The sequence below is a fragment of the Lissotriton vulgaris genome, chromosome 12 (assembly GCF_964263255.1).
Source record: "Lissotriton vulgaris chromosome 12, aLisVul1.2, whole genome shotgun sequence".
NCBI lineage: Eukaryota > Metazoa > Chordata > Amphibia > Caudata > Salamandridae > Lissotriton > Lissotriton vulgaris.
This window is the reverse complement of record NC_141700.1, coordinates 343,887,435-343,901,607: the sequence shown is the minus strand read 5'-3', so window position 1 is coordinate 343,901,607 and position 14,173 is coordinate 343,887,435. Positions and strand designations below refer to the sequence as shown.

General features: G+C 45.1%; 1 protein-coding gene across 1 annotated transcript in view; it reads left to right on the top strand.

Annotated features, from left to right (window-relative positions):
* The first annotated feature begins 4,299 nt into the window (after positions 1 to 4,299).
* Positions 4,300 to 14,173, top strand: part of SHCBP1 (SHC binding and spindle associated 1) — a 286,230-nt gene continuing 276,356 nt past the window's right edge. The window contains exon 1 of the mRNA XM_086945110.1: positions 4,300 to 4,723. Within this exon, the coding sequence (XP_086801236.1) occupies positions 4,402 to 4,723 (322 nt within the window). The 5' untranslated portion in view covers positions 4,300 to 4,401. The remainder of the gene's footprint in view (positions 4,724 to 14,173) is intronic.

Sequence of the window (14,173 nt, the reverse complement as noted above, 5' to 3'; positions counted from 1 at the left end):
TCCGATAGTGCAGGTGCCAACAGGATAGAACAGGTGCAGACCAGAATCAGGATAAGTACTGACCAAATTGGATCAGGACAGGACCACCGCAGGTCATGACCGGCACCCACAGCCAAAGTGCAACGCCAGTGTCACACCCCTCTCTGTAGCTAACAGTCGGACCCCGATTGGGTTAGCGAATCTTCTCCCTCAGGAACCCCAATTGGGTTATCGAACTCCTTCCCAGAACCCTGATTGGGTTATCGATTCTTTTGACAGAGTGCTCCGTCAGCACCTCTGCTCCCGAATCTTCTGACAGAGTGCTCCGTCAACACCTCTGTTCTCGATCGCCTATTGAGTGCGTTGGGTCAGTGTCAGGTCAGCTATTCGGACAAGTCGGACAATCTAACTAGCTAAGCCTACCTCAGTTATACCATTTTCCAGGGCAGTGTACCACCCCCCAATGTTGCAAATGTGTGTATTCCCTCAATTTGATTGGTCAAGGGACGGGGAGAGGTTATCACACCATACCAGAATGAAGTCATTTTATTCAAATATTAAAATTAATGTTCCCTCCCATAATTTTATTTTCCCATGCTCTTTTATTCCACCTGGCAGTGAATGTATCAATAAGATACAATGAAATGTATACAATAAGATACAATGAAATGTATACAATGAAATATAACAAATTGTTCAGCTTCCTTCCAAAGGGTCAGATGGCAAGGTTTCCATGAGCATCTTCTAGCAAGTCAAGAGTTGGCAGGTATTCAATGCTATGGCTTGTAGACTCTTGAGCTCTTCTGCACAGTCGCAGGATTGCAAGATGAAGTGCAGCAAGATTGCATCAGGCCCAAATACGAGCTAATAGTAAAGTCAAAGAAGAAACAGTTTTAGAACAAAGAATAAATGAATGCACTGTATACCACTTGTCTCTACTCTATTCCCATTACTTTATTTTAACTACAGCGTTAGGATTTAAGCAGAACGAACAAATTAGTAAAAGCTGCAATGCAAGCGTTAGCACATGAAAACATAGAACAGCCATCTTTAGTTCTAGTGCGCAGAAGCAAAGTTTTCCCACCAAAGCAGAAAGTACATCATGTCACGTGAGTGTGACAGACGCATGCACCAAAAAGTTCCCGCATTGTGGCGGCCATTTTGGGTTACTCAAGTTACGGTTAGTATGAAGCCCATTGTAAAGCTTCCCCAGCTTACTAGAAATGTCGTGTTTTGCATTGTTAATAGGACGAAACATGTTTATTAGTGTATTACAGCTTTTTTCGAGAGGGCTGATTACAAGCAAGTCTCTCTACGAGTGAAATCTTGCTCCATCACAGAGTCACCTGACCGGTGACACCTGTGATGGGTGTGTGTTAGTGTGGGTGGAATGCAAAGCGAAACACTAAAACGTGTCCAGCAGAACACTACATCACATGGTAAGTAGCTGTAGACAACAGGTCATGCCCCCTGCTGTAAACGCTTAGCTCCTTTTGTGCTGGAGGTTCCCAGAGGACCTCGAGCTGAGCCCAAGCTAAGCATTTGGCTCACCTCTACACCAACTAATGATCACACCTAACTTATATTACTTTACTCTACCACAAACAAGCGAATGACTGGAATGGCTTTCTTTGGTGCACAGCGCTAATAACAGTAATCAACAATACCCAATAACACTGGACTAACTACTAATCCTGAGTTCCAGAACAGTATGCTACCCATCGTAGTGTGCTTTAATGCCTCCTCGGGTGTTCTAAGCGCTATACCAAGGCAAATACAATTACCAAAAATTTCTATGCCAAATATCAACAGAAGGTCTGTTCAACAACACCGGTCGGAGTAGACCGGGCATTTTGTAATATATGGATATCAGACAGGTGAGTGAGGAGAAATGCTTGCGTGTTCAATAACGGCATCTCCCTTAACGTCGGACAGCATCAGGCCTGCCAAGTATCATGCATCACGAGTGACTCTAACGCATTTAAGTGTGGTGTTCCGTATCACCGCACTGAAATGTATTGTCACGCATTTTTAATGACACTGAAACTGGCTATGAGGTGTTAGCGCTCGCACTGCTGCGCCCCGCAGACTTGCTGCCAGCAACTCCACTGGCTCAGTGTCAATTAAAAAGCAGTTAAGGATTCAAGTCTCCTCAGCTCTGGCTGAGTGAGAGTCAGTGCTGCTACAATGTTACAATTTGCGGCCAATTATTCCCAAGCCCCTGGCCGGTGCCGCGCGGCTTTCTGAGTCACTGACTGACACCAGATCACTGCCGATTTGAAACCCGGGGGCCTGCCCTCACCAATACAGAAGCAGTCCGTTGCTACTGGCTGAGTGTGGGCGCAGGGTGATTAATATCTAAATGTGACCTCATGCGGCCCGTCCTGCAAAGCAGGAGGAAGTGAGGTTACCAGAGAAGCGTTAGTCGACTCAAGCACCTCTGCCTCAGCCTTAGGCAGCCTGCCGCTGGCTGCGCATAATTAATTAATTATATCCCCTCTCAGCGGCGTTGGGACATCGACCGCAACTTACTAGTGACTCACAGCATGATCATGGCCCGGGCCGCGCTGCATCAGAGGCATCACGGGCGCTTCAGGGAGTTTGCCAGAGTGACACAAGAGGAGACTGTGTGAGACCGTCAGTCTTGACTGTAAAGGAGACAGAGATAAGATGTCAATTTCAAGTAAGTTTAGTTACTGTTTTGCACTTTACTTTCTACCAGGCTGCAGAGGTGGTGCTGGCACTGACTAAAGTAACAAGTCTGTGTAACTTTAGGACGAGCACACCCACGCTGCAATTGCGGGAAGTGGGCATGACTTGAGCGTTTTACTCAAATCAAACGACACAGGCTTAGTCTATAAAAAAAAGTATTTCACGCAGTTTTTATGCAAACACAGCTTGTCACATTTTTATTTATTGGTTGTTCGTGCTCAGGTTGGTTGTTAATGTTTTCCATGCATAACTAATATTTCATAGTATTTTGCTGTTTTCTCACTACTAGCTTCCCACTCGGGTCCACCTTCCTGGTGGCTCGGTAAAACAAGCGTCTCAGATCCAGGAATGGGGCCTATCAAATTATTTTGGGGGAAGCTCAAGTCAGCCGGGCCTGGGCCCCATGTGGGAAAGATAGCAGACTGGAGTCCAAAATGATGCTCTGCAGCATGCTAATAATTAGAACCGGGGGCATCATGGAGGTGTGGTCGTGGGGAGTTGGCGTAGTGTGGCTGAGGCAGGATGATTTGTTAATTGTTTTCTTTCGGCCACCCAGCAACACAGGTGGCGAAGAACAAAGTTCTTCACCACACTAGCATAATTACTCTTGTAACATCCACGAGCCTCGTTTGCATTTTATTCTGCATCTATATTTGTTAAAATAATCAAGGTAGCAGCTAGTCCATTTGCAGTGGCAGATCTATATAACAAATGTTTTTAAAAATATAAATTTTCAAAAAAATGAAGTTTTCTGTTTTGAAAGGGGCTCAGTATGTGACCACGTGTCATAAATCAAAACATTCTGTCTTTGAATATGTGCAAAACTAGTATAATATAATGTCCAACTGTTTTTAGGACTTTGCTTTACACCTTTGTGCAATTTGTATTTATTCATTTATTTGCACTATTGTATGTTTAGAGCAAAACAGCTCCAGGTTTTGCGCTGGCTCTTCCGAGCATTCCTTTTTTTTACCTTATTGCATTAGAAACCAGAGACAGGGTGATTGTATAAGCTCCTAGTTGCACTTGCTTTGCTATAAACGTTGCTTTTTTAGGCTAGAGCAGGTCCTGAATGAGCAGATCAATGAGATCATCTTCTTAGTAGCGTCTGTGCCTGCCTGCCCTCTGATGCGGAGTCTGTGTCTAGTTAGTGCCCTTTCATTTCTAGTGCTTTACAGAAGTTTAAGGATCTTCCTAGGATTTCTCGAAGTTCGAATGGGGGTAATTTATGATATTTAAATGTTTTCTCTGGCTTCATTGCTTGATTTTGCTCTCGAGAAAGTGTCACTCATTGTCATTGTAATGTCACTCATAATTACTCTGAAAATATGACAATGTCACACATAGCAATCCGAAACCTTGGCAGCTATGCAGCATGCAGGTTACGTTTTCTTTTTGGAAAATAATTTGCCAACCGGCCCGCCCCGTACGGATACTTGTTTGTTGTCTTATTTCTATTTCCATACAACTCGCTTCAAAGATTTGATAGTCACCATTGGACAGTTGAACTTCAATCACTAAATGTATTTAGTCTACACCAATCACTGTACGGAAAACGAAAGAACCTTCACGTCGAAAAATAAAGACCTACCTCTGTCCCAAAGACACGACCAATGAAATGTAAGAGTGCCGAAAGTTACGGACTAATCAGTGGCACTGAAGACAGTGACGTCACGAAAAGTCTAGACCGGGAAGATTTGAATCAGAAGTATGGCGGCGGTTGGAACGGAGAACGAAAACCCTGTTATGGGCGAAGATAGATCGGTTGCAGCATGGGGACAAGAAGAACCATTAGGCGGGGTGTTGGAGGGCTGGAACACAGCAATAGAAGACGAGGAGGAAGGCGCGGTGGAAGAGGATGTAGACTCGGTGGCAGAGGAGGTGGATCAGCCGCAAGAAGAGGAAGAGCTAGAGACAGGAGAAGCCCCTCCGTGGGCACCGCTTGCGTCTGAGGTGGTAAAGCAGGGCGAAGACCAGGATGGGGATTCCCCCAGCGTTCGGAACTTTATTGGACTGGATGAGGTGAAACAAGGTAGGAGCACTGACAGCTAAACGCATGCGCAGTTCGTCTATTGCTGTTCACACGCCTGTGTGCTTTTGTGACAGTGTGCATACACATTTGCACTGAATTCTTATGTATTAGAGGCTTGTTTTTTGATTGACTGAAAATGACGATGTGCACACACAATTATTTGACTCCTGCAATCTCCGACTGTTCTTCGTGGAGCATAGGATGTCTCTCCGGTTTCTGCAGGGCCGCTGCTCCTAGTGCAAAAGGGGGTGGTGATGGACGGAGCATCTGAATCAGCTCCTAGTGCAGGCTGTCAGAGGTCTTGTTTGTAAACATCAGTTGAATACAAGGTACTGCCAAGTTCTTGTGTATAGGTGATCTAGCGGAGGTACTGCAGCTGCTTGCTATGTACACAACATTTGCTATGTTTATAAAGAAAAATATCATAAGCATAGTATTTTTTTTAGGACGCCGTAACGAGCTTTTACGAATAGTCGTTCTAAGTCGTAGTGTATAAGCAGAAATAAATACATACACGCGACTGTTGTGAATTCGAAAGGAATATCATTTTCTAGTCCTGCTCACTACTTTTCTGGGGAGGTTAGCACAAGTCATACTTGAAATGTGGACTGTAAGTGTAATACTTCTAATATATGGATGGCATGCTCTCGTGTCACTGGTGGATTTGGTGGGCAGTGTTTGCCGTACATTTCAATATTTGATCTCTGTTCAACGGGTGTTCTGCACTTATGATCATGCGCACCTCATACTTGGTAGAGATACCACTATTAGGAATGCCGATGCATGACTCATGCTCGATGTCGCCTTTTGGGTGTATTGTAATGGGTATGTGGCTGTGTATCATGGTGACTAACTAGGTATATGAAGCTGGCTGTGTTTGCCTATACTGCTGGGTTGTATGCGGTTGAGCTTTGGTGCGTGGGTGTCTGCTTGTTTGATGGCTTGTATTTGGCAGTTGATTGTGTGGACATTATAGTTTTTGAGGCCACGCGTGTTGGAGGCAGCCTATATGAAGGTGGGTGGACGCGCATATGGAGGTGGCTGTGCTGCCATTCAGTTGTGTGAGTATTGAAATATGACGTTGACTGCGTGGTCATAGAGTGGTCGGAGTTTTGCAGTATGATGTAAAAATAAAAAAAGTTGCATGTTGCGTTATGTGACACTGTGTTGGAAAAGGTGTTTGATTTTTGTGGAGTGAATACACATTAACATTGAGGAGGTAGGGCAGGCTTGGTAGATAAGATAACGCTCTTTATCTTGTAAACAATCCCGCTGTTGGTGTGTTGGCCAGGCCCACATTGTGTGTTGTACTGATGTACAATGGATATGCTGGCACAGTGTTACTTGTGTGGATTTATAATATTTTCATTTCAAAAACATGACCTCAAAAGTACATTCACAGTGCAAACAAATACATTTAAAATTGCAACATAAGTCAATTACATTTAGATAAAAAAAACCCAGAAAGGACAATAATAGACGCAATTGACACATATATAATGGGGAATGAGCTCTATACGACATTTTAAAAAGCCTACACGTCAAACGAATTTTACCGTGGAATAATATAAGGAGCAAAACTCACAGAGGGTAGTTCATGGCCGGCTATAGTGCTCCATACTTGCAAAGTGCAAATAAATCAATAAGTTACATAAAAACATTTACCTAACAAGATTTCTAAAAAGGATGACCTATATTCTACCATTCTGCATCGATAAGACCTAGCACTGGAGCCTCCCTATGCTACAGGCTGCTTCGACAGAGAATATTTGAATTGGTTAGGATGGTAAACTAGTAGATTACCAATTCTCTATAGCATAATTATAGGGCCAACAAGCCAGCTTATTTTGTTCTAATAAAAACAAGGCCTGATTTTAAAACTGGCAGGGATAGCCACGGTAGATATTTTCAAGAGCATTAATTAATGAGTGAAGTTATTACATATCCACCAAGAAAACCCTTTAGCTCCTTTCATGAGGCTTTTATGTATGTCCTGCGGGTACACCACATGGAAAATAGGAAACCTGCAACTGAGTAGACCATCGGGATACTAGTATTGTACTTCAGTATCCTGAAGGCCTCAGAGCAACATCTAGTTCCAAGGTTCCTACAAATCTGCACCAACCATCGTTTTCTTGCCTTATGATAGCCAGGGCAGCTAAGCAACACGTGAAGTACTGACTCTTCAGGGCAATCACATGCCGGGCAATTTAAAACTTGCATATCCCCCCACTTGTGTGTAAAACAGCGAAGAGGTAGGGCCCCATGCCTGAACTGGAGGTAAAGCTTTTTAGCAGCGGCTGGTTTAATTTCATCTAGGACCAGCTCGAAGCTAAACATGTCTCTAATTTCTAAAAAGGCTGTGGTTAGTCTGCCAGTTCGAGAGCAGCTATGAAGTTATACTCCTCATAGTGGGCCTTCAGTAATTTCCTGGGTAGAGAGGAAAAGGCGGTCTCAGGATCATCCCAAAGCTAACCCAGCCCCATACTGACTAGACAATCTTTGATATAGGGATGCCACAGCAGTTTGACAGCCCCTCGCAGATTCATTATTTCTGATAGTTCCTCCCTGTATGATAAAAGTTTGGCGTTAACCCACAGGCGACGCCAGTCCAATAAAGGTTTCAGATTTGATACATCCGCGATTTGCCATAAGGCCGAAATCTAATCGGAGCGGAATTAGCGGAGTGCTCCGTGGGAGTTTTAACAACTGTCGTAGGTAATTATTCTCTACTTGAGTGAGGTTCTCGTGGCTTACATGCCCCCAAAGTTCAGCATCATATAACGCCCCTCCCCGGGCTTGAACCGTGTAGATTTCGATAGCAGGACATGATACCACCTGATGATTGCGCTATATTTAGTGATGATTTTTTTAATCTGGGCCCCCAAGCCAAAGTTTCTGCGATTGTTATCCCGAGATAATCGAAAGAGATTACTCTTTCGAGGGGTCTACCATTTAATGAAGGGTTAGCTCTTGTACTTTTAGGGCTACTAAACGCCATAAATTTGGTTTTCTGTAGATTAAATTCAAGACCTCTTTGACTACAGAATACTTCAAATTTATTGAGTACCCTCTGGATCCCCAGGGGTGATTTGGATGCTAATAAAGTATCATCAGCAAACATCATTGCCAAGATGAGTCGGGAGGCTGGTTTAGGGGCGTCAAGGTCTTTTTCTGCTAGTAAAAAAATCTATCAAGCCATTGATATAAAGGCTGAAAAGAGGGGGGGCAAGCACGCAACCCTGGCGAACCCCGCGCTTAATCCGGATAGGATGCAGTAAGCTTTCCATCCTTGCCAAACCTGATTTGCTCAACGTTATCCTCATGCAGCAGCTTGATGAGATGGATGAAGTATACGGGAACCCCCATCTCATAGAGGACTGTCCACAATTTTTCCATTGGAACCAAATCAAAGGCTGATCGGAGGTCAACGAATATTAAATAGAGGCTGCCACCTCCAAGCACACCATCTTCCATTGTAACATTTGGAGCCTAAATATTTGGTCCACAGTGGACAGTTTTTCCCTACACCCTGCCCGTAGGGGGGTTAATATCTTCTGTTCTTCCATCCAAGATTGTAGCCTAAGAAGCACTACACGTGAAAAAATCTTTTGTGAGATTTCTATCAGGCTAATTGGCCTATAATTGTTTGGCAGAAGTGGGGATCCTTTTTTATAGATCGGAATTATTTCCGCTCCAGCCCAGCTAGGGGGGATCTTCATACTCTGCAGTATTGCATTAAATAGGACCCAGAGATATGGAGCCCAGACAAATGGATCACTGCGAAAAAGATCCCCCGGGATTTTATCTAGACCGGGTGCTTTGGCGGGGCCTATTTTCACTAACGCTCCCTTGATTTCATTTAAGCTTATACTTATATTGTATTTTACGTCAAGGGCTTCTTTGCATTCACCGGAGCTGGGGGAGTAATCAATACCCATGGGACAGCCTTCAACTGGCTCAGCGATCGATATTTCTTCCTTAGAATAAAGGGATTTAAAATGTTCCAGCCAAACCTCTTTTCCCAGATTCAAGTTTACCGGTGATCTAGGGCCAGAGCTGTCCAAGCTGACGACTCTCCAGAATGTCCTCATATCCCTAGCCCCCAAAGCGCTTCTCAAGGCATCCCATTTGTCCATTTCCCACCCTTTCTTGGCTTCTAAAATAGCCGTTTTATATGTCATCCTGGCAGATTTGATTGACGGGCGATCATTAGCCTTGATGGACAATACCAGCGATCTTTTGGACTTACGGCAATGGTCATTATACCATGGGGGGGGGGGGGGGCTTCCTGTTCGGCCTGCTTGTTTTTTGGGGATAGAAGAAATCCAATGTGGCTTATTCTAATCTAACATGGTTCTTCTTCACCAACTCAAGGTCTATACTGGCCCCATTTCGAATTGAGTGGGATGCTATCTGAAGCACCGGGAGCAGGGCTTCATATAAAGAGCTAATTTTGGCTTGAGATTGACTAAAATCAGACCATTGCGCTCTTCGCCTACAGTTGGAGCGTGTCAACCGGGGATCAATAGGGTTTTCCAAATATAAAGCACTCCCTAGATCGAATGCTTTTAATTCCAGCGCATGGTGATCACTGTCTTGCCGTGGGACAACCCTGAAATCGACTAGCCTGTACCAGGATTTAGAGTCCATTAAGATGTAGTCTAGTAAAGAGCCTCGTTCATTTCGGTGGAAGGTGTAACTGCTAGAAGTTTCAGAAGAGGTTCTACCATTGCAAGCTCTAAGGGAGTGTTTCAGTACGAGGCAGTTCATTTGAATCACCAGAGGGGACCATTTTTTAACTGGTGGACATCTGGTCTCCGGGATTGCCCAGAAATTATCCTCATCATGTAAGCTATCCTTGAGCAATCCCTCCAGTGGCTCGAACTGACAATTGAAATCCCCTCTCAAAATCACCGTATGTTTATCAGCAATGGTACCTAAAAAAAGTAGTTAATTCTTCCAACGTATGTGACTCTTTGCCCAAAACTGTGGGTCTTGAATATACATGTATAAGGACTACAGAAATCTTTAGTGGGAATTGCAGTAAGACGCATAATATATCTTTAGATCCTGTGTCTATCTGCTCGGCCGTGCACCCTATGTGAACTCCCCCCCCCCCCCCCCTCCCATGTGCTAAGGCCTCCAGATGGTCTCCTTTTACCCCCAGATGTTGGGGGAGTGCTAAAGGTGGCAAAGTCCAGCTTGAAAACCTCCCCTCTAACCCATGTTTCCTGGAACAGGCAGATCTCAAATTGGTTGTTGAAAGTGCCCCAAGTGGTATCCTCTTTCCTGTTACTCAGACCCGCAATGTTCCACAATAGAACCCTTGTTTTTGAGCAATTAGGAGGGTTACATTTTTGGGGTCGTGGATGTAAGCAAGGTAGCCGCACATGCTCCCACGGCTTAGACCCTCCCCGGGTGTGATACAAGGACCTACTATGCCAGCCTCGGTCTGGGTTACAAATTGTGGTGGACATATTTGTGCCTTGATATTAGATGGTTTTCCTCCAGTCAATCTACTCCATCTAAGCAGCTATATCTATTTGCAGTAGGAATATTAAAAAGAAATTGCCTTTGCCAATGCTGGTCTGGGTGTGCCAGCTCACAGTATTTGGGCTCATTTCTCCATCCCTGCTCCACGTGCCAGGTTTCACGATGGGGCATGTTGGGGGGGTTGAAGTAACCTAATGGAAGTGCTTGAGTACCACTAATTTTTCTCCCATCTTCTCTAGATAAAATATTTTGAGTCATCCACGGGTTTCTAAAATTAATTACTATGTAATCCCTGTCTATGTCCTTGTGACGTCTGCCTATCCATCCCACCCTGCGTGTACTTAACATTTCTTCCACGTTCTCATATCTAAAATGTCTGATTTACTAGCCAGTGGACACATTTATTATTTAGTTCTTGGTGGGATTCAGATTGGTCCCTCCTAAGTTCATGGATACCTGCAAGAATGAGGACATATGGTGTTGATGCGGGGGGCAGATTAATGACTGGTGGAGAGTAGAAATGGTTGGTATCTTCTTTGGTTTTCGGAGCACAACCCCCAACCTGCCTAGAATTTGTTTCTGGTTGCCCTGTCGCTATATGCGGTGGGGGTAAACAAATGGGTTGATTGGAATTAACCAGGGGGGGCCTGGCAATACTGTCTTTATTGGCCTCTGCTACATGTGTCACCCCCCTTGTATTTGAGGGTAATATTTGATCACAAGGTTTAGGGTAAGCATTAGCTGGTACATTACTCTTAGCTCGTGTCGTATGGTCTAAACTAGCAGAACCATGAGTTGTTCCCCCTATTAGTTAGTTATCCAGTCATTAAAAAGGACAACCTTCTCTTGTAGAAACTTGAGTTTGTCCTTAACTATATCCCTCATTTGAATCTGTAAATCCACTACCAACTTTGTGACCCACACTGGCTGTTTACTTGCAGTTTGTATACTCTCTTCTTGATTCCCCGTCCGAGAATTTCCATTATCAGAGGTTACACCCTGAACCTTCTTCCTCCTTACAATTGGTTTCACCTTGGTTTTGGGTTTGCTTTTTCTACTGGATTGATTTTGTATAATGACCCTGTGTTGATTTTGGGAAACAACTTCAGGTATTAGTAGTTGGTCACTAGAAAGATCAGTTAATGAAGCCCCTAAGATTTGTGGTGTTATGGGGTCAGTCGATACAATTTCTAAGTTTGGGGTCAGGGACAAACGTCTCTCGGTCCGTTCAATTTCAGTCTTCACAGCTCCTAGAGCCTTTTCCAGCATCCTGTCCATGGAAGTGGGTTTATAGGTTGGCTTTATCAGGACCTTGATCTGCTTCTTCTCAGCACAGGCTTGTCTCCCCATTCTACAAACTCTGGAGCTATATTCCCCCGTTGGCTATAGAACTTGGATTTTAGGTGGGCACTCGATGTTTCAATAATAGCAAGGGATGCACAACTATACCCATGCTTAGTAAGTAGACCAAAAAAGGGAAGCACTGACTAAGGTGATTAAGGTAGGCAAATTGATCTAGGCGCATGTGCCTTGCTATTCTTAACCAGAGACTTCTGCGATACACGCTACGCCAACTATGTACCAATACGGAAAAAGACAGTTCAAAAGTGGTTAACGGTCCATTGGATTTGGCAACAGTACCTTGTTTACAGGTCCCGGGGATTCAAAGTAAGAGAGCAGGCCCAGCCCAGCCTCTTCCGGCCTCTGATGGGCTCAGACGGGCCCGCCCTTGGCCCAAGCTTCGCCTGGGCACCGCTGGCGCGCGTCTCGCGGGCCCCCGCCTGTACTTATGCCCCTCCTGGCGCAATGGATGTCGTCAGCAGTGGGCGCGGCGCTCAGGGTGCTAGGAGGATTTATAATATAACCCTGGTTGTGTTCTGGTATAATATATATATATATATATATATATATATATATATATATATATATATATATATATATATATATATATATATATATATATATATATATATATATATATGTTCACAGCATCTCCCCTTGCGGAAAGAAAATGAGCCGCACACGTTACTTCACTTTTGAGCCATTTTATTTAAAGGGGGCCAGCAGAATTAGGGACTTGTTCTGACGCGTTTCGTTTCGCCAAGGAAACTTTTTCAAAGAAATTGTCCTGCACCAAAAGAGCGTGCCATAGGTTTCCACAGCCCAATGTTTTTAACTCCTTTTTAAATCCCTCCGATGGCACAGATATGTGAAATACCTTCTTTCTTGTTGTTGCTGCATTCTGGGGCTTGTGGTCCGAATGGCTACTCACGTTTCAAACCCTCCAGTGGGTGGTGAATTAATCCTGTGGCTCGGTAAACCTTTCTGTGGCAAGAAGTTTCCCCATGTCAGCCTGCTTTAGAGACTGACTTAGGACCAATGCCGAGGTCCAGTCCTCGGTGGCACCACTCTCCCGATCCGTTTTGTCGGGTCAGCACTTGGGTTCAGGTGGGCACTCGATGTTTCAATAATAGCAAGGGATGCACAACTATACCCATGCTTAGTAAGTAGACCAAAAAAGGGAAGCACTGACTAAGGTGATTAAGGTAGGCAAATTGATCTAGGCGCATGTGCCTTGCTATTCTTAACCAGAGACTTCTGCGATACACGCTACGCCAACTATGTACCAATACGGAAAAAGACAGTTCAAAAGTGGTTAACGGTCCATTGGATTTGGCAACAGTACCTTGTTTACAGGTCCCGGGGATTCAAAGTAAGAGAGCAGGCCCAGCCCAGCCTCTTCCGGCCTCTGATGGGCTCAGACGGGCCCGCCCTTGGCCCAAGCTTCGCCTGGGCACCGCTGGCGCGCGTCTCGCGGGCCCCCGCCTGTACTTATGCCCCTCCTGGCGCAATGGATGTCGTCAGCAGTGGGCGCGGCGCTCAGGGTGCTAGGAGGATTTATAATATAACCCCGGTTGTGTTCTGGTATAATATATATATATATATATATATATATATATATATATATTTTAAAGCGATCGGTCTTACAGCTTCGGTAAGCCCCCCGCTCCGTTAAGAATCCACCTCCGAATCCCGCACTCGCCGCATTATCGCCCCAGTGCACAGTAAGCATATAATCTGCTCCACCACGAACTTCACCGCCCCCTCATTCATTCCTAACACAACCTCGACCACTGCGATAATTTCCACCTTTTCCGGTCTGGCTGCCCTCCCGTTCACTCACTAAGGGCACACCTCTGTTATGATGTTATGTTATGTTAAATGGCACTTTTTGAGCGCACTAACACCCGAAGGTTTCCTAGTGGTTGCTGGAGGGACGTGTAAAAGAAGAACGAGGAGTGGATTACCCAGAGAGAGTAAACAGGAAAGTTTTAAGGAGTTTCCTGAACTGGAAAAGAGAGACACTGGATTTAATGGCCTGGGGGAGGGGATTCCAGAATTTGGGGGCGAGAGAAGCAAAACGGCGACCCCCGAATTTATTGATTTTGAATTTGGGAGTGACAAGCAGGTGATGATGAGCTGAACGGAGGGAGCGTGCGGGTCGATACAAAGTGACCAAGGATTTAAACAAGCATTAGAAATGCAATAGGTCTCGCAGCATTAGAGTTAGTGCTTTTAGAATTGTTTATGGTTTTTTTTGTAAATCTTTAGCATGAGGTTGAGGGTGAGTGAGGGTGAGTGGGGTTGAGGGTGAGGCTGAGGGGTTGAGGGTGAGTGAGGCGTTGAGGGTGAGTGAGGGGTTGAGGGTGAGTGAGGGTGAGTGAGGAGTTGAGGGTGAGTGAGGGTGAGTGAGGGGTTGAGGGTGAGTGAGGGTGAGGGGTTGAGGGTGGGTGAGGGGTTGAGGGTGGGTGAGGGTGAGGGGTTGAGGGTGAGTGAGGGTGAGTGAGGGTGAGTGAGGGTGAGTGAGGGGTTGAGGGTGAGTGAGGGGTTGAGGGTGAGTGAGGGGTTGAGGGTGAGTGAGGGTGAGGGGTTGAGGGTGGGTGAGGGGTTGAG